We start from the raw sequence: 23,283 nt of genomic DNA, 5'->3' as shown, positions 1-23,283 counted from the left end.
CTCCTGCAGTGTGACAGTCGCCCAGCTCCCTCCTGCAGTGTGACAGTCGCCAGCTCCCTCTGCAGTGTGACAGTCGCCAGCTCCCTCCTGCAGTGTGACAGCGCCCAGCTCCTTCTGCAGTGTGACAGTCGCCCAGCTCCCTCCTGCAGTGTGACAGTCGCCCAGCTCCCTCCTGCAGTGTGACAGTCGCCCAGCTCCCTCCTGCAGTGTGTGACAGTCGCCCAGCTCCCTCCTGCAGTGTGACAGTCGCCCAGCTCCCTCCTGCAGTGTGACAGTCGCCCAGCTCCCTCCTGCAGTGTGACAGTCGCCCAGCTCCCTCCTGCAGTGTGACAGTCGCCCAGCTCCCTCCTGCAGTGTGACAGTCGCCCAGCTCCCTCCTGCAGTTGTGACAGTCGCCCAGCTCCCTCCTGCAGTGTGACAGTCGCCCAGCTCCCTCCTGCAGTGTGACAGTCGCCCAGCTCCCTCCTGCAGTGTGACAGTCGCCCAGCTCCCTCCTGCAGTGTGACAGTCGCCCAGCTCCCTCCTGCAGTGTGACAGTCGCCCAGCTCCCTCCTGCAGTGTGACAGTCGCCCAGCTCCCTCCTGCAGTGTGACAGTCGCCCAGCTCCCTCCTGCAGTGTGACAGTCGCCCAGCTCCCTCCTGCAGTGTGACAGTCGCCCAGCTCCCTCCTGCAGTGTGACAGTCGCCCAGCTCCCTCCTGCAGTGTGACAGTCGCCCAGCTCCCTCCTGCAGTGTGACAGTCGCCCAGCTCCCTCCTGCAGTGTGACAGTCGCCCAGCTCCCTCCTGCAGTGTGACAGTCGCCCAGCTCCCTCCTGCAGTGTGGACAGTCGCCCAGCTCCCTCCTGCAGTGTGACAGTCGCCCAGCTCCCTCCTGCAGTGTGACAGTCGCCCAGCTCCCTCCTGCAGTGTGACAGTCGCCCAGCTCCCTCCTGCAGTGTGACAGTCGCCCAGCTCCCTCCTGCAGTGTGACAGTCGCCCAGCTCCCTCCTGCAGTGTGACAGTCGCCCAGCTCCCTCCTGCAGTGTGTGTGACAGTCGCCCAGCTCCCTCCTGCAGTGTGACAGTCGCCCAGCTCCCTCCTGCAGTGTGACAGTCGCCCAGCTCCCTCCTGCAGTGTGTGACAGTCGCCCAGCTCCCTCCTGCAGTGTGACAGACGCCCAGCTCCCTCCTGCAGTGTGACAGTCGCCCAGCTCCCTCCTGCAGTGTGACAGTCGCCCAGCTCCCTCCTGCAGTGTGACAGTCGCCCAGCTCCCTCCTGCAGTGTGACAGTCGCCCAGCTCCCTCCTGCAGTGTGACAGTCGCCCAGCTCCCTCCTGCAGTGTGACAGTCGCCCAGCTCCCTTCCTGCAGTGTGACAGTCGCCCAGCTCCCTCCTGCAGTGTGACAGTCGCCCAGCTCCCTCCTGCAGGTGTGACAGTCACCCAGCTCCCTCCTGCAGTGTGTGACAGCCGCCCAGCTCCCTCCTGCAGTGTGACAGTCGCCCAGCTCCCTCCTGCAGTGTGACAGTCGCCCAGCTCCCTCCTGCAGTGTGACAGTCGCCCAGCTCCCTCCTGCAGTGTGACAGTCGCCCAGCTCCCTCCTGCAGTGTGTGTGACAGTCGCCCAGCTCCCTCCTGCAGTGTGACAGTCGCCCAGCTCCCTCCTGCAGGTGTGACAGTCGCCCAGCTCCCTCCTGCAGTGTGACAGTCGCCCAGCTCCCTCCTGCAGTGTGACAGTCGCCCAGCTCCCTCCTGCAGTGTGTGACAGTCGCCCAGCTCCCTCCTGCAGTGTGACAGTCGCCCAGCTCCCTCCTGCAGTGTGACAGTCGCCCAGCTCCCTCCTGCAGTGTGACAGTCGCCCATCTCCCTCCTGCAGTGTGACAGTCGCCCAGCTCCCTCCTGCAGTGTGACAGTCGCCCAGCTCCCTCCTGCAGTGTGACAGTCGCCCAGCTCCCTCCTGCAGTGTGACAGTCGCCCAGCTCCCTCCTGCAGTGTGACAGTCGCCCAGCTCCCTCCTGCAGTGTGACAGTCGCCCAGCTCCCTCCTGCAGTTGTGACAGTCGGCCAGCTCCCTCCTGCAGTGTGACAGTCGCCCAGCTCCCTCCTGCAGTGTGACAGTCGCCCAGCTCCCTCCTGCAGTGTGTGACAGTCGCCCAGCTCCCTCCTGCAGTGTGACAGTCGCCCAGCTCCCTCCTGCAGTGTGACAGCCGCCCAGCTCCCTCCTGCAGTGTGACAGTCGCCCAGCTCCATCCTGCAGAGTGTGTGACAGTCGCCCAGCTCCCTCCTGCAGTGTGACAGTCGCCCAGCTTCCCTCCTGCAGTGTGACAGTCGCCCAGCTCCCTCCTGCAGTGTGACAGTCGCCCAGCTCCCTCCTGCAGTGTGTGTGACAGTCGCCCAGCTCCCTCCTGCAGTGTGACAGTCGCCCAGCTCCCTCCTGCAGTGTGACAGTCGCCCAGCTCCCTCCTGCAGTGTGACAGTCGCCCAGCTCCCTCCTGCAGTGTGTGTGACAGTCGCCCAGCTCCCTCCTGCAGTGTGACAGTCGCCCAGCTCCCTCCTGCAGTGTGTGTGACAGTCGCCCAGCTCCCTCCTGCAGTGTGACAGTCGCCCAGCTCCCTCCTGCAGTGTGTGTGACAGTCGCCCAGCTCCCTCCTGCAGTGTGACAGTCGCCCAGCTCCCTCCTGCAGTGTGTGTGACAGTCGCCCAGCTCCCTCCTGCAGTGTACAGTCGCCCAGCTCCCTCCTGCAGTGACAGTCGCCCAGCTCTCTCCTGGAGTGTGACAGTCGCCCAGCTCCCTCCTGCAGTGTGAGAGTCGCCCAGCTCCCTCCTGCAGTGTGACAGTCGCCCAGCTCCCTCCTGCAGTGTGTGTGACAATCGCCCAGCTCCCTCCTGCAGTGTGACAGTCGCCCAGCTCCCTCCTGCAGTGTGACAGTCGCCCAGCTCCCTCCTGCAGTGTGACAGTCTCCCAGCTCCCTCCTGCAGTGTGACAGTCGCCCAGCTCCCTCCTGCAGTGTGTGTGACAATCGCCCAGCTCCCTCCTGCAGTGTGACAGTCGCACAGCTCCCTCCTGCAGTGTGACAGTCGCCCAGCTCCCTCCTGCAGTGTGACAATCGCCCAGCTCCCTCCTGCAGTGTGACAGTCGCCCAGCTCCCTCCTGCAGTGTGTGTGACAGTCGCCCAGCTCCCTCCTGCAGTGTGACAGTCGCCCAGCTCCCTCCTGCAGTGTGAGAGTCGCCCAGCTCCCTCCTGCAGTGTGACAGTCGCCCAGCTCCCTCCTGCAGTGTGACAGTCGCCCAGCTCCCTCCTGCAGTGTGACAGTCGCCCAGCTCCCTCCTGCAGATGGTGTGACAGTCGCCCAGCTCCCTCCTGCAGTGTGACAGTCGCCCAGCTCCCTCCTGCAGTGTGACAGTCGCCCAGCTCCCTCCTGCAGTGTGTGTGACAGCCGCCCAGCTCCATCCTGCAGTGTGTGTGACAATCGCCCAGCTCCCTCCTGCAGTGTGACAGTCGCCCAGCTCCCTCCTGCAGTGTGACAGTCGCCCAGCTCCCTCCTGCAGTGTGTGTGACAGTCGCCCAGCTCCCTCCTGCAGTGTGTGTGACAGGCGCCCAGCTCCCTCCTGCAGTGTGACAGTCGCCCAGCTCCCTCCTGCAGTGTGTGTGACAGTCGCCCAGCTCCCTCCTGCAGTGTGACAGTCGCCCAGCTCCCTCCTGCAGTGTGACAGTCGCCCAGCTCCCTCCTGCAGTGTGACAGTCGCCCAGCTCCCTCCTGCAGTGTGACAGTCGCCCAGCTCCCTCCTGCAGTGTGTGTGACAGTCGCCCAGCTCCCTCCTGCAGTGTGACAATCGCCCAGCTCCCTCCTGCAGTGTGACAGTCGCCCAGCTCCCTCCTGCAGTGTGACAGTCGCCCAGCTCCCTCCTGCAGTGTGACAGGCGCCCAGCTCCCTCCTGCAGTGTGACAGTCGCCCAGCTCCCTCCTGCAGTGTGACAGTCGCCCAGCTCCCTCCTGCAGTGTGACAGTCGCCCAGCTCCCTCCTGCAGTGTGACAGTCGCCCAGCTCCCTCCTGCAGTGTGACAGTCGCCCAGCTCCCTCCTGCTGTGTGTGTGACAGTCGCCCAGCTCCCTCCTGCAGTGTGACAGTCGCCCAGCTCCCTCCTGCAGTTTGTGTGACAGTCGGCCAGCTCCCTCCTGCAGTGTGACAGTCGCCCAGCTCCCTCCTGCAGTGTGACAGTCGCCCAGCTCCCTCCTGCAGTGTGTGTGACAATCGCCCAGCTCCCTCCTGCAGTGTGACAGTCGCCCAGCTCCCTCCTGCAGTGTGTGTGACAGTCGCCCAGCTCCCTCCTGCAGTGTGACAGTCGCCCAGCTCCCTCCTGCAGTGTGTGACAGTCGCCCAGCTCCCTCCTGCAGTGTGTGACAGTCGCCCAGCTCCCTCCTGCAGTGTGTGACAGTCGCCCAGCTCCCTCCTGCAGTGTGACAGTCGCCCAGCTCCCTCCTGCAGTGTGTGTGACAGTCGCCCAGCTCCCTCCTGCAGTGTGACAGTCGCCCAGCTCCCTCCTGTGTCAATCCACAGCCTATCAGATTCACAGTGTGTACTGATTCCTCATTGGTTACTCTATGACTCAGTGTCTTACGTCCACTGTACCCCCACACGGTCCCGGTGTTGAATCTCTGCCATGACGTCACTGCTGGTCACCCTCTTGGACATCTCCTCCAAACATGCATCCTGAACCAAACCTGGAAAATAAACCCAATTTTCAGTTGGAATCAAACAATCATCATTGATGGAGTTATCTACCATTCAGAAAGAGGCCATTCGTACCATTCAGATCAGATTCGTTGTCAAAAATTCAATTCAGTGAGTCAGGTACTACCAGCCTTCTACAAATCTGAGCTGATTCTCCTGAATTATCGCAAACCCCTCCAGCTGCCTGGTCATTATTGTTTCCAAAACATAGAAAATAGGAGCAGGAGGAGGAGGCCATTCTGCCCTTCAGCCCCATTCCACCATTCATTATCATCATGGCTGATCATCCAACTCAATAGCCTAATCCCACTTTCCCCCCTATCCTTCGATCCCCTTCACCCTCAGCGCCATATCTCACTGCTTCTTGAAACCAATGTTTTAGCATCATCTACTTCCTGTGGTAATGAATTCCACAGGCTGCCCACTCTCTGGGTGAAGAAATGTCTCCTTATCCGTGTCCAAAATGGTTACCCAGAATCCTCAGGCTGTGACCCCTGGTTCTGGACACACCCATCATTGGTAACATCTTCCCTGCATCTACCCTGTCCAGTCCTGTTAGAATTTTATAAGTCTCTGAGATCCTCGTTCATTCTTCTGAACTCCAGCGAGAACAATCCCAACCTCGTCAATCTCTCCTCATGTGACAGTCCCGCCATCCCTGGAATACATCCCTCCAGCCTGAAAAACAGCTTCACCACCACAGCTTCTGCATCCACAGTCCGAAAACAGGGGCCTGGGACCCCGGAGATGAGGGTCCGAGACCCAGGAATCAGGGTCTCACCCTTGGACATCCTGGGAATGAGAGCCTAGGTCTGAGGATGAGGGAGGTACAGTGAGGCAGACGAGAGGGGATATTGAGGGGGAGGGAGGTAGTGAGGTAGAGGTGAGGGGATATTGAGGGGGAGGGAGGTAGTGAGGTAGGGGTGAGGGTATATTGAGGGGGAGGGAGGTAGTGAGGCAGAGGTGAGGGGATATTGAGTGTGAGGGAGGTAGTGAGGTAGGGGTGAGGGTATATTGAGGGTGAGGGAGGTAGTGAGGCAGAGGTGAGGGGATATTGAGGGGGAGGGAGGTAGAGGTGAGGGGATATTGAGTGGGAGGGAGGTAGTGAGGTAGGGGTGAGGGTATATTGAGGGTGAGGGAGGTAGTGAGGCAGAGGTGAGGGGATATTGAGGGTGAGGGAGGTAGTGAGGTAGGGGTGAGGGTATATTGAGGGTGAGGGAGGTAGTGAGGCAGAGGTGAGGGGATATTGAGGGGGAGGGAGGTAGTGAGGTAGGGGTGAGGGTATTTGAGGGTGAGGGAGGTAGTGAGGTAGAGGTGAGGGGATATTGAGGGGGAGGGAGGTAGAGGTGAGGGGATATTGAGGGGGAGGGAGGTAGTGAGGTAGAGGTGAGGGTATATTGAGGGTGAGGGAGGTAGTGAGGCAGAGGTGAGGGGATATTGAGGGGGAGGGAGGTAGTGAGGCAGACGTGAGGGGATATTGAGTGTGAGGGAGGTAGTGAGGTAGGGGTGAGGGTATATTGAGGGTGAGGGAGGTAGTGAGGCAGAGGTGAGGGGATATTGAGTGTGAGGGAGGTAGTGAGGTAGGGGTGAGGGTATATTGAGGGTGAGGGAGGTAGTGAGGCAGAGGTGAGGGGATATTGAGGGGGAGGGAGGTAGTGAGGTAGGGGTGAGGGTATATTGAGGGTGAGGGAGGTAGTGAGGCAGAGGTGAGGGGATATTGAGGGGGAGGGAGGTAGTGAGGTAGGGGTGAGGGTATATTGAGGGTGAGGGAGGTAGTGAGGTAGAGGTGAGGGGATATTGAGGGGGAGGGAGGTAGAGGTGAGGGGATATTGAGGGGGAGGGAGGTAGTGAGGTAGAGGTGAGGGTATATTGAGGGTGAGGGAGGTAGTGAGGTAGAGGTGAGGGGATATTGAGGGGGAGGGAGGTAGTGGTGAGGGGATATTGAGTGTGAGGGAGGTAGTGAGGTAGAGGTGAGGGTATTTGAGGGTGAGGGTGGTAGTGAGGTAGAGGTGAGTGGATATTGAGGGGGAGGGAGGTACAGGTGAGGGGATATTGAGGGGGAGGGAGGTAGTGAGGTAGAGGTGAGGGTATTTGAGGGTGAGGGAGGTAGTGAGGTAGAGGTGAGGGGATATTGAGGGGAGGGAGGTAGAGGTGAGGGGATATTGAGGGGGAGGGAGGTAGTGAGGTAGAGGTGAGGGTATTTGAGGGTGAGGGAGGTAGTGAGGCAGAGGTGAGGGGATATTGAGGGTGAGGGAGGTAGAGGTGAGGGTATTGAGTGGAGGAGGTAGTGAGTAGAGGTGAGGGTATTTGAGGGTGAGGGAGGTAGTGAGGTAGAGGTGAGGGGATATTGAGGGTGAGGAGGTAGTGAGGTAGAGGTGAGGGGATATTGAGTGTGAGGGAGGTAGTGAGGTAGAGGTGAGGGGATATTGAGGGGGAGGGAGGTAGAGGTGAGGGGATATTGAGTGTGAGGGAGGTAGTGAGGTAGAGGTGAGGGGATATTGAGGGGGAGGGAGGTAGTGAGGTAGAGGTGAGGGTATATTGAGGGTGAGGGAGGTAGTGAGGTAGAGGTGAGGGGATATTGAGGGGGAGGGAGGTAGAGGTGAGGGGATATTGAGTGTGAGGGAGGTAGTGAGGTAGAGGTGAGGGGATATTGAGGGTGAGGGAGGTAGTGAGGTAGAGGTGAGGGGATATTGAGTGTGAGGGAGGTAGTGAGGTAGAGGTGAGGGAATATTGAGGGTGAGGGAGGTAGTGAGGTAGAGGTGAGGGGATATTGAGGGGGAGGGAGGTAGTGAGGTAGGGGTGAGGGTATTTGAGGGTGAGGGATGTAGTGAGGTAGAGGTGAGGGGATATTGAGGGGGAGGGAAGTAGTGAGGTAGGGGTGAGGGTAATTGAGGGTGAGGGAGGTATGAGGTAGGGGTGAGGGAGGTAGTGAGCTAGAGGTGAGGGTATATTGAGGGTGAGGGAGGTAGTGCGGCAGAGGTGAGGGAATATTGAGGGGGAGGGAGGTAGTGAGGTAGAGGTGAGGGGATATTGAGGGGGAGGGAGGTAGAGGTGAGGGGATATTGAGGGTGAGGGAGGTAGTGAGGTGGGGTGAGGGAGGTAGTGAGGTAGAGGTGAGGGTATATTGAGGGGGAGGGAGGTAGTGAGGTAGGGGTGAGGGTATTTGAGGGTGAGGGATGTAGTGAGGTAGAGGTGAGGGGATATTGAGGGTGAGGGAGGTAGTGAGGTAGAGGTGAGAGGATATTGAGGGGGAGGGAAGTAGTGAGGTAGAGGTGAGGGGATATTGAGGGGGAGGGAGGTAGAAGTGAGGGGATATTGAGTGTGAAGGAGGTAGTGGGGTAGGGGTGAGGGGATATTGAGGGGGAGGGAGGTAGTGAGGTAGGGGTGAGGGGATATTGAGAAGGAGGGAGGTAGAGGTGAGGGGATATTGAGGGGGAGGGAGGTAGTGAGGTAGGGGTGAGGGTATTTGAGGGTGAGGGAGGTAGTGAGGTAGAGGTGAGGGGATATTGAGGGGGAGGGAGGTAGAGGTGAGGGGATATTGAGGGGGAGGGAGGTAGTGAGGTAGAGGTGAGGGGATATTGAGGGGGAGGGAGGTAGTGAGGTAGAGGTGAGGGGATATTGAGGGGGAGGGAGGTAGAGGTGAGGGGATATTGAGTGTGAGGGAGGTAGTGGGTTAGGGGTGAGGGTATTTGAGGGTGAGGGAGGTAGTGAGGTAGAGGTGAGGGGTATTGAGGGGGAGGGAGGTAGTGAGGTAGAGGTGAGGGTATTTGAGGGTGAGGGAGGTAGTGAGGTAGAGGTGAGGGGATATTGAGGGGAGGGAGGTAGAGGTGAGGGGATATTGAATGTGAGGGAGGTAGTGAGGCAGAGGTGAGGGTATATTGAGGGTGAGGGAGGTAGTGAGGTAGAGGTGAGGGGATAGAGAGGGGGAGGGAGGTAGAGGTGAGGGGATATTGAGTGTGAGGGAGGTAGTGGGGTAGGGGTGAGGGTATTTGAGGGTGAGGGAGGTAGTGAGGTAGCGGTGAGGGGATATTGAGGGGGAGGGAGGTAGTGAGGTAGAGGTGAGGGTATTTGAGGATGAGGGAGGTAGTGAGGTAGAGGTGAGGGTATTTGAGGGTGAGGGAGGTAGTGAGGTAGAGGTGAGGGTATATTGAGGGTGAGGGAGGTAGTGAGGTAGGGGTGAGGGTATTTGAGGGTGAGGGAGGTAGTGAGGCAGAGGTGAGGGGATATTGAGGGGGAGGGAGGTAAAGGTGAGGGGATATTGAGTGTGAGGGAGGTAGTGGGGTAGGGGGAGGGTATATGAGGGTGAGGGAGTAGTGAGGTAGCGGTGAGGGGTATTGAGGGGAGGGAGGTAGGGAGGTAGAGGTGAGGGTATTGAGGTGAGGGAGGTAGTGAGGTAGAGGTGAGGGGTATTGAGGGGGAGGGAGGTAGTGAGGTAGAGGTGAGGGTATTGAGGGTGAGGGAGGTAGTGAGGTAGGGGTGAGGGTATTTGAAGGTGAGGGAGGTAGTGAGGCAGAGGTGAGGGGATATTGAGGGGGAGGGAGGTAGAGGTGAGGGGATATGAGTGTGAGGGAGGTAGTGAGGTAGAGGTGAGGGGATATGAGGGGGAGGGAGGTAGTGAGGTAGAGGTGAGGGTATATTGAGGGTGAGGGAGGTAGTGAGGTAGAGGTGAGGGGATATTGAGGGGGAGGGAGGTAGAGGTGAGGGGATATTGAGTGTGAGGGAGGTAGTGAGGTAGAGGTGAGGGGATATTGAGGGTGAGGGAGGTAGTGAGGTAGAGGTGAGGGGATATTGAGTGTGAGGGAGGTAGTGAGGTAGAGGTGAGGGAATATTGAGGGTGAGGGAGGTAGTGAGGTAGAGGTGAGGGGATATTGAGGGGGAGGGAGGTAGTGAGGTAGGGGTGAGGGTATTTGAGGGTGAGGGATGTAGTGAGGTAGAGGTGAGGGGATATTGAGGGGGAGGGAAGTAGTGAGGTAGGGGTGAGGGTAATTGAGGGTGAGGGAGGTATGAGGTAGGGGTGAGGGAGGTAGTGAGCTAGAGGTGAGGGTATATTGAGGGTGAGGGAGGTAGTGAGGCAGAGGTGAGGGAATATTGAAGGGGAGGGAGGTAATGAGGTAGAGGTGAGGGGATATTGAGGGGGAGGGAGGTAGAGGTGAGGGGATATTGAGGGTGAGGGAGGTAGTGAGGTGGGGTGAGGGAGGGTAGTGAGGTAGAGGTGAGGGTATATTGAGGGGGAGGGAGGTAGTGAGGTAGGGTGAGGGTATTTGAGGGTGAGGGATGTAGTGAGGTAGAGGTGAGGGGATATTGAGGGTGAGGGAGGTAGTGAGGTAGAGGTGAGAGGATATTGAGGGGGAGGGAAGTAGTGAGGTAGAGGTGAGGGGATATTGAGGGGGAGGGAGGTAGAAGTGAGGGGATATTGAGTGTGAAGGAGGTAGTGGGGTAGGGGTGAGGGGATATTGAGGGGGAGGGAGGTAGTGAGGTAGGGGTGAGGGGATATTGAGGGGGAGGGAGGTAGAGGTGAGGGGATATTGAGGGGGAGGGAGGTAGTGAGGTAGGGGTGAGGGTATTTGAGGGTGAGGGAGGTAGTGAGGTAGAGGTGAGGGGATATTGAGGGGGAGGGAGGTAGAGGTGAGGGGATATTGAGTGTGAGGGAGGTAGTGGGTTAGGGGTGAGGGTATTTGAGGGTGAGAGAGGTAGTGAGGTAGAGGTGAGGGGTATTGAGGGGGAGGGAGGTAGTGAGGTAGAGGTGAGGGTATTTGAGGGTGAGGGAGGTAGTGAGGTAGAGGTGAGGGGATATTGAGGGGAGGGAGGTAGAGGTGAGGGGATATTGAATGTGAGGGAGGTAGTGAGGCAGAGGTGAGGGTATATTGAGGGTGAGGGAGGTAGTGAGGTAGAGGTGAGGGGATATTGAGGGGGAGGGAGGTAGTGAGGTAGAGGTGAGGGTATTTGAGGATGAGGGAGGTAGTGAGGTAGAGGTGAGGGTATTTGAGGGTGAGGGAGGTAGTGAGGTAGAGGTGAGGGTATATTGAGGGTGAGGGAGGTAGTGAGGTAGGGGTGAGGGTATTTGAGGGTGAGGGAGGTAGTGAGGTAGAGGTGAGGGGATATTGAGGGGGAGGGAGGTAGTGAGGTAGAGGTGAGGGTATTTGAGGATGAGGGAGGTAGTGAGGTAGAGGTGAGGGTATTTGAGGGTGAGGGAGGTAGTGAGGTAGAGGTGAGGGGATATTGAGTGCGAGGGAGGTAGTGGGGTAGGGGTGAGGATATTTGAGGGTGAGGGAGGTAGTGAGGTAGAGGTGAGGGGATATTGAGGGTGAGGGAGGTAGTGGGGTAGAGGTGAGGGGATATTGAGTGTGAGGGAGGTAGTGGGTTAGGGGTGAGGGTATTTGAGGGTGAGGGAGGTAGTGAGGTAGAGGTGAGGGGATATTGAGGGGGAGGGAGGTACAGGTGAGTGGATATTGAGGGGGAGGGAGGTAGTGAGGTAGAGGTGAGGGGATATTGAGGGGGAGGGAGGTAGAGGTGAGGGGATATTGAGGGGGAGGGAGGTAGTGAGGTAGAGGTGAGGGGATATTGAGGGGGAGGGAGGTAGTGAGATAGAGGTGAGGGGATATTGAGGGGGAGGGAGGTAGAGGTGAGGGGATAGTGAGTGTGAGGGAGGTAGTGGGGTAGGGGTGAGGGTATTTGAGGGTGAGGGAGGTAGTGAGGTAGAGGTGAGGGGATATTGAGGGGGAGGGAGGTAGTGAGGTTGGGGTGAGGGTATTTGAGGGTGAGGGAGGTAGTGAGGCAGAGGTGAGGGTATATTGAGGGTGAGGGAGGTAGTGAGGTAGAGATGAGGGGATAGAGAGGGGGATGGAGGTAGGGTTGAGGGGATATTGAGTGTGAGGGAGGTAGTGGGGTAGGGGTGAGGGTATTTGAGGGTGAGGGAGGTAGTGAGGTAGAGGTGAGGGGATTTTGAGGGGGAGGGAGGTAGTGAGGTAGAGGTGAGGGTATTTGAGGATGAGGGAGGTAGTGAGGTAGAGGTGAGGGTATTTGAGGATGAGGGAGGTAGTGAGGTAGAGGTGAGGGTATATTGAGGGTGAGGGAGGTAGTGAGGTAGGGGTGAGGGTATTTGAGGGTGAGGGAGGTAGTGAGGTAGAGGTGAGGGGATATTGAGGGGGAGGGAGGTAGTGAGGTAGAGGTGAGGGTATTTGAGGATGAGGGAGGTAGTGAGGTAGAGGTGAGGGTATTTGAGGGCGAGGGAGGTAGTGAGGTAGAGGTGAGGGGATATTGAGTGTGAGGGAGGTAGTGGGGTAGGGGTGAGGATATTTGAGGGTGAGGGAGGTAGTGAGGTAGAGGTGAGGGGATATTGAGGGGGAGGGAGGTACAGGTGAGGGGATATTGAGTGTGAGGGAGGTAGTGAGGTAGAGGTGAGGGGGTATTGAGGGGGAGGGAGGTAGTGGGGTAGGGGTGAGGGTATTTGAGGGTGAGGGAGGTAGTGAGGCAGAGGTGAGGGTATATTGAGGGTGAGGGAGGTAGTGAGGTAGTGGTGTGGGGATATTGAGGGGGAGGGAGGTAGAGGTGAGGGGATATTGAGGGGGAGGGAGGTAGTGGGGTAGGGGTGTGGGGATATTGAGGGAGAGGGAGGTAGAGGTGAGGGGATATTGAGGGGAGGGAGGTAGAGGTGAGAGGATATTGAGGGGGAGGGAGGTAGTGAGGTAGGGGTGAGGGTATTTGAGGGGGAGGGAGGTAGAGGTGAGGGGATAATGAGTGTGAGGGAGGTAGTGGGGTAGGGGTGAGGGTATTTGAGGGGGAGGGAGGTAGTGAGGTAGAGGTGAGGGTATTTGAGGGTGAGGGAGGTAGTGAGGTAGAGGTGAGGGGATATTGAGGGGAGGGAGGTAGTGGGGTAGGGGTGTGGGGATATTGAGGGGGAGGGAGGTAGAGGTGAGGGGATAATGAGTGTGAGGGAGGTAGTGGGGTAGGGGTGAGGGTATTTGAGTGTGAGGGAGGTAGTGGGGTAGGGGTGAGGGGATATTGAGGGGGAGGGAGGTAGAGGTGAGGGGATAATGAGTGTGAGGGAGGTAGTGGGGTAGGGGTGAGGGTATTTGAGGGTGAGGGAGGTAGTGAGGTAGAGGTGAGAGGATATTGGGGGGAGGGAGGTAGAGGTGAGGGGATATTGAGGGTGAGGGAGGTAGTGAGGTAGAGGCGAGGGGATATTGGGGGGAGGGAGGTAGAGGTGAGGGGATATTGAGGGTGAGGGAGGTAGTGAGGTAGAGGTGAGGGTATTTGAGGGTGAGGGAGGTAGTGAGGTAGAGGTGAGGGGATAATGAGTGTGAGGGAGGTAGTGGGGTAGAGGTGAGGGGATATTGAGGGGGAGGGAGGTAGTGGGGTAGGGGTGAGGGTATTTGAGGGTGAGGGAGGTAGTGGGGTAGGGGTGAGGGTATTTGAGGGGGAGGGAGGTAGTGGGGTAGGGGTGAGGGTATTTGAGGGGGAGGGAGGTAGTGGGGTAGGGGTGAGGGTATTTGAGGGGGTGAGTAGGTGTTTCTTCGACAGTATTTTGTACGCCAGCCACTCACATCGGTTGTTGATGAAGGAATGAGCAGCCAACAGCCTGAGTGAGTGAACCTCGAGGAGAACTCGATGGAAGAGAAGGTCGTGGGCACTCGGTCGCTGGGAGGGGTCTCGAGCCAAACATTTCTGGATAAATTCCTGAAAGCAGAGAAGCAGCGGAGTTAGAGTCCCTGGGTCTTCACCCTCACTGAACTACAAGCAGCATCAGTATCTCCCATCATAAGGTATACACCATCGCCCCAAATAGTATAGAATATACACCACCACGTCAAATAGTATAGAATATATACCTTCTCCCCTAATAGTATAGAATATATACCTTCTCCCCTAATAGTATAGAATATATACCATCTCCCCATATAGTATAGAATATACACCACCACATCAAATAGTATAGAATATATACCATCTCCCCTAATAGTATAGAATATACACCACCACATCAAACAGTATAGAATATATACCTTCTCCCCTAATAGTATAGAATATATACCATCTCCCCATATAGTATAGAATATACACCACCACATCAAATAGTATAGAATATATACCATCTCCCCTAATAGTATAGAATATACACCACCACATCAAATAGTATAGAATATATACCATCTCCCCTAATAGTATAGAATATACACCACCACATCAAATAGTATAGAATATATACCATCTCCCCTAATAGTATAGAATATACACCACCACATCAAATAGTATAGAATATATACCTTCTCCCCTAATAGTATAGAATATATGCCATCTCCCCAAATAGTATAGAATATACACCACCACATCAAATAGTATAGAATATATACCATCTCCCCTAATAGTATTGAATATATACCATCTCCCCTAATAGTATAGAATATACACCACCACATCAAATAGTATAGAATATGTACCATCTCCCCATATAGTATAGAATTTATACAACCTCCCCTAATAGTATAGAATATACACCACCACATCAAATAGTATAGAATATATACCATCTCCCCTAATAGTATAGAATATATACCTTCTCCCCTAATAATATAGAATATACACCACCGCATCAAATAGTATAGAATATATACATTCTCCCCTAATAGTATAGAATATATACATTGTTTCCAATAGTATAGAATATATACCATATCCCTAACCGTATAGAATGTATATCATCTCCCCAAATAATACAGAAAGCATACCATGTCACAAATAGTATAGAATATATACCATCTCCCCAATAGAATATATACTTCATATTCCCTAATAGAATGGAATATATAACATCTCCCCAATCATATAGAATGTACACCATCTCCCTTAATAGTATGAAATGAAATGAAATGACATGAAAAGCACTTATTGTCACGAGTAGGCTTCAATGAAGTTACTGTGAAAAGCCCCTAGTCGCCACATTCCGGCGCCTGTTCGGGGAGGCTGGTACGGGAATCGAACCGTGCTGCTGGCCTGCTTGGTCTGCTTTAAAAGCCAGCGATTTAGCCGAGTGAGCTAAACCAACCCCTAGTATAGAATGTACACCATCTCGCATAATAGCATAGAATGTATACCATCTCCCCCAAATAGTATAGAATAGATACACCATCACCCCTAATTGTATAGAATATATACCATCTCTTCCAATAGCATAGGATGAGGGAAAGGCAGTGGATGTTGGCTGCATAAACTTCATTAAAACCTGGTAAGTAGTTTTTCTTTTAATTGTCCAATTTATCTATTTGTATTTTGAAATTGTAGTTGCATAAGTTAACCTAAGTTTTCAGATATGGCAGGAGATCCCAGACCCATGTCATGCTCCTCGTGTGCGATGTGGGAGCTCAGGGACACGCCCACTGTTGGGGGAATGGCTCACCAGGGGAAGGCAGCAGCAGCCAGGTTCATGGCACCGTGGCTGGCTCTGCTGCACAGCAGGGCAGGAAGAAAAATGGCAGGGCTATAGTGATAGGGGACTCGATCGTAAGGGGAATAGACAGGCGGTTCTGTGGACGCAATCGAGACTCCAGGATGGCATGTTGCCTCCCTGGTGCAAGGGTCAAGGATGTTTCGGAGCGGCTGCAGGACATTCTGGGGGGAGGGGGGTGAACAGCCAGCTGTCGTGGTGCACATAGGCACCAACGATATAGGTAAAAAACAGGAGGAGGTCCTACAAGCGGAATTCAGGGAGTTAGGACTTAAACTAAAAAGTAGGAACTCAAAGGTAGTAATCTCAGGATTGCTACCAGTGCCACGAGCCAGTCAGAGTAGGAATGTCAGGATAGATAGGATGAATGCGTGGCTCGAGAGATAGTGCAAGAGGGAGGGATTCAAATTCCAGGGGCATTGGAATCGGTTCTGGGGGAAGTGGGACCAGTACAAACCGGATGGTCTGCACCTGGGCAGGACTGGAACCGATGTCCTAGGGGGGGTTGCTAGAGCTGTTGGGGAGGGTTTAAACTCATGTGGCAGGGGGATGGGAACCGATGCAGGAAGTTGGAAGGTAGTAAAACAGGGACAGAAGCAAAAGGAAGTAAGGGGGAAAGTGTAAGGCAGAGAAGACATAGTCAAAAATCTAAAAGGGCGACAGTACAAGGTACAGTGACTGAGGGGAGCCCAGTGAATAGGCCCAGTAATAACAAAAGGAATAAAACTGGAGATGTTAAGATTCAAAACAGAGGTAAAAAAACCAACATAAGTGTACTTTACCTGAATGCTCGTAGTATTCGGAATAAAGTAAATGAGTTGATGGCACAAATCATCGTGAATGACAATGATTTAGTGGCCATTACTGAAACATGGTTAAAGGATGGTCACGACTGGGAGTTAAATATCCGAGGGTATCAAACTATTCGGAGGGACAGAGTGAATGGTAAGGGAGGTGGTGTTGCTCTGTTATTTAAGGATGACATCCGGGCAATAGTAAGGGATGACATCGGTGCTATGGAGGATAAGGTTGAATCCATTTGGGTGGAAATCAGGAATAGTAAGGCGAAAAAGTCACTGATAGGAGTAGTCTATCGGCCACCAAATAGTAACGAGATGGTGGGGCAGGCAATAAACAAAGAAATAACTGATGCATGTAGAAATGGTACAGCAGTTATCATGGGGGATTTTAATCTACATGTCGATTGGTTTAACCAGGTCGGTCAAGGCAACCGTGAGGAGGAGTTTATAGAATGTATCCGCGATAGTTTCCTAGAACAGTATGTAATGGAACCTACGAGGGAACAAGCGGTCCTAGATCTTGTCCTGTGTAATGAGACAGGATTGATTCATGATCTCATAGTTAGGGATCCTCTCGGAAGGAGCGATCACAATATAGTGGAATTTAAAATACAGATGGAGGATTAGAAATAACTGTCCCATTGGGCAGACGCAGCATGGTACAGAACAGAACAGAACAGAACACTACAGCACAGAACAGGCCCTTCGGCCCTCGATGTTGTGCCGAGCAATGATCACCCTACTCAAACCCACGTATCCACCCTATACCCGTAACCCAACAACCCCCCCTTACCTTACTTTTTAGGACACTACGGGCAATTTAGCATGGCCAATCCACCTAACCCCGCACATCTTTGGACTGTGGAAGGAAACCGGAGCACCCGGAGGAAACCCACGCACACACGGGGAGGACATGCAGACTCCGCACAGACAGTGACCCAGCCGGGAATTGAACCTGGGACCCTGGAGCTGTGAAGCATTTATGCTAACCACCATGCTGCCGTGCTGCCCCTTATTCATAAGGGTTCATAAAGGGCAGGTCATGCCTAACTAATTTAGTGGAATTTTTTGAGGACATTACCAGTGCAGTAGATAACGGGGAGCCGATGGATGTGGTATATCTGGATTTCCAGAAAGCCTTTGACAAGGTGCCACACAAAATGTTGCTGCATAAGATAAAGATGCATGGCATTAAGGGTAAAGTAGTAGCATGGATAGAGGATTGGTTAATTAATAGAAAACAAAGAGTGGGGATTAATGGGTGTTTCTCTGGTTGGCAATCAGTAGCTAGAGGTGTCCCTCAGGGATCCGTGTTGGGCCCACAATTGTTCACAATTTATATAGATGATTTGGAGTTGGGGACCAAGGGCAATGTGTCCAAGTTTGCAGATGACACTAAGATGAGTGGTAAAGCGAGAAGTGCAGAGGATACTGGAAGTCTGCAGAGGGATTTGGATAGGTTAAGTGAATGGGCTCGGGTCTGGCAGATGGAATACAATGTTGACAAATGTGAGGTTATCCATTTTGGTAGGAATAACAGCAAACGGGATTATTATTTAAACGATCAAATATTAAAGCATGCCGCTGTGCAGAGAGACCTGGGTGTGCTAGTGCATTAGTCAGAGAAAGTTGGTTTACAGGTGCATCAGGTGATTAAGAAGGCAAATGGAATTTTGTCCTTCATTGCTAGAGGGATGGAGTTTAAGACTAGGGAGGTTATGTTGCAATTGTATAAGGTGTTAGTGCGGCCACACCTGGAGTATTGTGTTCAGTTTTGGTCTCCTTACTTGAGAAAGGACGTACTGGCGCTGGAGGGTGTGCAGAGGAGATTCACTAGGTTAATCCCAGAGCTGAAGGGGTTGGATTAGGAGGAGAGGTTGAGTAGACTGGGACTGTACTCGTTGGAATTTAGAAGGATGAGGGGGGATCTCATAGAAACATTTAAAATTATGAAGGGAATAGATAGGATAGATGCGGGCAGGTTGTTTCCACTGGCGGGTGAAAGCAGAACTAGGGGACATAACCTCAAAATAAGGGGAAGTAGATTTAGGACTGAGTTTAGGAGGAACTTCTTCACCCAAAGGGTTGTGAATCTATGGAATTCCTTGCCCAGTGAAGCAGTTGAGGCTCCTTCATTACATGTTTTTAAGGTAAAGATAGATAGTTTTTTGAAGAATAAAGGGTTATGGTGTTCGGGCCGGAAAGTGGAGCTGAGTCCACAAAAGATCAGCCATGATCTCATTGAATGGCGGAGCAGGCTCGGGGGGCCAGATGGCCTACTCCTGCTCCTAGTTCTTATGTTGTTATGTTCTTTGACAAGGTGCCTCATGGCAGACTGGTACAAAAGGTGAAGTCACACGGGATCAGGGGTGAGCTGGCAAGATGGATACAGAACTGGCTAGGTCATAGAAGGCAGAGAGTAGCAATGGAAGGGTGCTTTTCTAATAGGAGGGCTGTGACTAGTGGTGTTCCGCAGGGATCAGTGTTGGGACCTTTGCTGTTCGTAGTATATATAAATGATTTGGAGGAAAATGTAACTGGTTTGATTAGTAAGTTTGCAGACGACACAAAGGTTGGTGGAATTGCGGATAGCGATGAGGACTGTCAGAGGATGCAGCAGGATTTAGATCGTTTGGAGACTGGGGCAGAGAGATGGCAGATGGAGTTTAATCCGGACAAATGTGAGGTAATGCATTTTGCAAGGTCTAATACTGATGGGAAATATACAGTGAATGGCAGAACCTTTTGGAGTATTGACAGGCAGAGAGATCTGGGTGTACAGGTCCACAGGTCACTGAAAGGGGCAACACAGGTGGAGAAGGTAGTCAAGAAGGCATACGGCATGCTTGCCTTCATTGGCTGGGGCATTGAGTATAAGAATTGGCAAGTCATGTTGCAGTTGTATAGAACCTTAGTTAGGCCACACATGGAGTATAGTGTTCAATTCTGGTCGCCACACTACCAGAAGGATATGGAGGCTTTAGAGAGGGTGCAGAAGAGATTTACCAGGATGTTGCCTGGTATGGAGGGCATTAGCTATGAGGAGAGGTTGAATAAACTCGGTTTGTTCTCACTGGAACGAAGGAGGTTGAGGGGCGACCTGATAGAGGTGGATAGTCAGAGGCTATTGGAAGGTGGGAAAGATACAGTAAATGACAGAACCCTTCAGAGTATTGACAGTCAGAGAGATCTTGGTGTACAGGTCCACAGGTCACTGAAAGGGGCAACACAGGTGGAGAAGGTGGTCAAGAAGGCATACGGCATGCTTGACTTAATCAGCTGGGGCAAAGGCCTTACTGAAGTCCATATAGACACCATCCACTGCCCTATCCTCATCAATTATCTTTGTCACTTCCTCGAAAAACTCTATCAAGTTAGTGAGACACGACCTCCCCTTTACAAAACCATGCTGCCTCTCACTAATACGTCCACTTGCTTCCAAATGGGAGTAGATCCTGTCTCGAAGAAATCTCTCCAGTAATTTCTCTACCACTGACGTAAGGCTCACCGGTCTGTAGTTCCCTGGATTATCCTTGCTACCCTTCTTAAACAAAGGAACAACATTGGCTATTCTCCAGTCCTCCGGGGCATCACCTGGAGACAGTGAGGCTCCAAAGATTTCTGTCAAGGCCTCAGCAATTTCCTCTCTAGCCTCCTTCAGTATTCTGGGATAGATCCCATCAGGCCCTGGGGACTTGTCCACCTTAATGCTTTTTAAGACGCCCAAAACCTTTTTGATATCGACATGATGCAAACTATCTACACACCCTTCTCCAGTCTCATCTTACACGAATTCCTTTTCTTTGGTGAATACTGATGCAAAGTATTCATTTAGTACCGCGCCCATTTCCCCTGGTTCCATACATGGACAGGGGAGGGAACCTTTGAGTGGACCAACCCTCTCCGTGGCTACCCTCTTGCTCATTATATATGTAGGAAAAGCTGTGGGAATTTCCTTAATCCTGCTGGCCAATGATTCTCGTGACCCCTTTTAGCCCTCCTGACTCCTTGCTTAACTTTATTCCTACTTTCCTTATATTCCTCACAGGCTTCGTCTGTTCCCGGCCTTCTAGCCCTGACACATGCCTCCTTTATCTTTCTGACGTGGCCTACAATATCTCTCGTTATCCAAGGTTCCCGAAATTTGCCGTTTTTATCCTTCTTCCGCACAGGAACATGCCGGTCCTGAATTCCTCTCAACTGACATTTCAAAGCCTCCTACATGTCAGATGTTGATTTACCCTCAAACATCCACCCCCAATCTAGGTTCTTCAGTTCCCACCTAATATAGCTATAATTAGCCTACCCCCAATTTAGCACATTCACCCTAGGACCACTCTAATCTTTATCCATCAGAACCATAAAGCTTACTGAATTGTGATCACTGTTCTCGAAATGCTCCCCTACTGAAACTTCTACCACCTGGCCGGGCTCATTCCCCAATACCAGGTCCAGTACAGCCCCTTCCCTAGTTGGACTGTCTACATATTGTTTTAAGAAGCCCTCCTGGATGCTCCTTACAAACTCTGCCCTGTCCAAGCCCCTCGCACTAAGTGAGTCCCAGTCAATATTGGGGAATATAAAATCTCCCATTACAACACAGTTGCTTTTACACTATACCAAAATAAACAGTAATTGTGTTTGCATTTACCTGGTGACAAATTACTGGGCAGCCAAGGGCCAGAATTATTGGTTAATTCACTAGCCCAGTGACATTAGCCTGGGGCTCTTGGTCACTAGCCCAGTGACATTAGCCTGAGGGTCTGGGTCACTAGCCCAGTGACATTAGCCTGAGGGTCTGGGTCACTAGCCCAGTGACATTAGCCTGAGGCTCTGGGTCACTAGCCCAGTGACATTAGCCTGAGGGTCTGGGTCACTAGCCCAGTGACATTAGCCTGAGGGTCTGGGTCACTAGCCCAGTGACATTAGCCTGAGGGTCTGGGTCACTAGCCCAGTGACATTAGCCTGAGGCTCTGCGTCACTAGCCCAGTGACATTAGCCTGAGCCTCTGGGTCACTAGCCCAGTGACATTAGCCTGAGGGTCTGGGTCACTAGCCCAGTGACATTAGCCTGAGGGTCTGGGTCACTAGCCCAGTGACATTAGCCTGAGGGTCTGGGTCACTAGCCCAGTGACATTAGCCTGAGGGTCTGGGTCACTAGCCCAGTGACATTAGCCTGAGGCTCTGGGTCACTAGCCCAGTGACATTAGCCTGAGGCTCTGGGTCACTAGCCCAGTGACATTAGCCTGAGGGTCTGGGTCACTAGCCCAGTGACATTAGTCTGAGGGTGTGGGTCACTAGCCCAGTGACATTAGCCTGAGGGTCTGGGTCACTAGCCCAGTGACATTAGCCTGAGGGTCTGGGTCACTAGCCCAGTGACATTAGCCTGAGGGTCTGGGTCACTAGCCCAGTGACATTAGCCTGAGGGTATGGGTCACTAGCCCAGTGACATTAGCCTGAGGGTGTGGGTCACTAGCCCAGTGACATTAGCCTGAGGGTGTGGTCACTAGCCCAGTGACATTAGCCTGAGGCTCTGGGTCACTAGCCCAGTGACATTAGCCTGAGGGTCTGGGTCACTAGCCCAGTGACATTAGCCTGAGGGTCTGGGTCACTAGCCCAGTGACATTAGCCTGAGGGTCTGGGTCACTAGCCCAGTGACATTAGCCTGAGGGTCTGGGTCACTAGCCCAGTGACATTAGCCTGAGGGTGTGGGTCACTAGCCCAGTGACATTAGCCTGAGGGTCTGGGTCACTAGCCCAGTGACATTAGCCTGAGGGTCTGGGTCACTAGCCCAGTGACATTAGCCTGAGGGTCTGGGTCACTAGCCCAGTGACATTAGCCTGAGGGTCTGGGTCACTAGCCCAGTGACATTAGCCTGAGGGTCTGGGTCACTAGCCCAGTGACATTAGCCTGAGGGTGTGGGTCACTAGCCCAGTGACATTAGCCTGAGGGTGTGGGTCACTAGCCCAGTGACATTAGCCTGAGGGTGTGGGTCACTAGCCCAGTGACATTAGCCTGAGGGTCTGGGTCACTAGCCCAGTGACATTAGCCTGAGGCTCTGGGTCACTAGCCCAGTGACATTAGCCTGAGGCTCTGGGTCACTAGCCCAGTGACATTAGCCTGGGGCTCTTGGTCACTAGCCCAGTGACATTAGCCTGAGGGTCTGGGTCACTAGCCCAGTGACATTAGCCTGAGGCTCTGGGTCACTAGCCCAGTGACATTAGCCTGAGGGTGTGGGTCACTAGCCCAGTGACATTAGCCTGAGGCTCTGGGTCACTAGCCCAGTGACATTAGCCTGAGGGTCTGGGTCACTAGCCCAGTGACATTAGCCTGAGGGTCTGGGTCACTAGCCCAGTGACATTAGCCTGAGGGTCTGGGTCACTAGCCCAGTGACATTAGCCTGAGGGTCTGGGTCACTAGCCCAGTGACATTAGCCTGAGGGTGTGGGTCACTAGCCCAGTGACATTAGCCTGAGGGTGTGGTCACTAGCCCAGTGACATTAGCCTGAGGGTCTGGTCACTAGCCCAGTGACAGTAGCCTGAGGGTGTGGGTAACTAGCCCAGTGACATTAGCCTGAGGGTCTGGGTCACTAGCCCGGTGACATTAGCCTGAGGCTCTGGGTCACTAGCCCAGTGACATTAGCCTGAGGGTCTGGGTCACTAGCCCAGTGACATTAGCCTGAGGGTGTGGGTCACTAGCCCAGTGACATTAGCCTGGGGCTCTGGGTCACTAGCCCAGTGACATTAGCCTGAGGGTGTGGTCACTAGCCCAGTGACATTAGCCTGGGGCTCTGGGTCACTAGCCCAGTGACATTAGCCTGAGGGTGTGTGTCACTAGCCCAGTGACATTAGCCTGTGGGTGTGGTCACTAGCCCAGTGACATTAGCCTGAGGGTCTGGGTCACTAGCCCAGTGACATTAAATGGAGGGTGTGGTCACTAGCCCAGTGACATTAGCCTGAGGCTCTGGGTCACTAGCCCAGTGACATTAGCCTGAGGGTCTGGGTCACTAGCCCAGTGACATTAGCCTGAGGGTCTGGGTCACTAGCCCAGTGACATTAGCCTGAGGGTCTGGGTCACTAGCCCAGTGACATTAGCCTGAGGCTCTGGGTCACTAGCCCAGTGACATTAGCCTGAGGGTCTGGGTCACTAGCCCAGTGACATTAGCCTGAGGGTCTGGGTCACTAGCCCAGTGACATTAGCCTGAGGGTCTGGGTCACTAGCCCAGTGACATTAGCCTGAGGGTCTGGGTCACTAGCCCAGTGACATTAGCCTGAGGCTCTGGGTCACTAGCCCAGTGACATTAGCCTGAGGGTCTGGGTCACTAGCCCAGTGACA

General features: G+C 53.8%; 1 protein-coding gene across 1 annotated transcript in view; it reads right to left on the bottom strand.

The window, feature by feature from the left end:
* Nucleotides 1-23,283, bottom strand: part of LOC119965734 (nuclear receptor-binding protein 2-like) — an 86,041-nt gene that overhangs the window by 39,946 nt on the left and 22,812 nt on the right. The window contains exons 3-4 of the mRNA XM_038796497.1: nucleotides 13,252-13,384; nucleotides 4,596-4,698 (exon numbers count right to left, since the gene is read on the bottom strand). Of these exons, the coding sequence (XP_038652425.1) occupies nucleotides 4,596-4,698; nucleotides 13,252-13,384 (236 nt within the window). The remainder of the gene's footprint in view (nucleotides 1-4,595; nucleotides 4,699-13,251; nucleotides 13,385-23,283) is intronic.

Source organism: Scyliorhinus canicula, chromosome 5 (genome assembly GCF_902713615.1).
Source record: "Scyliorhinus canicula chromosome 5, sScyCan1.1, whole genome shotgun sequence".
Classification (NCBI taxonomy): domain Eukaryota; kingdom Metazoa; phylum Chordata; class Chondrichthyes; order Carcharhiniformes; family Scyliorhinidae; genus Scyliorhinus; species Scyliorhinus canicula.
Note: the sequence above shows the minus strand (reverse complement) of the source record. Positions and strands in the feature narration are given on the sequence as shown.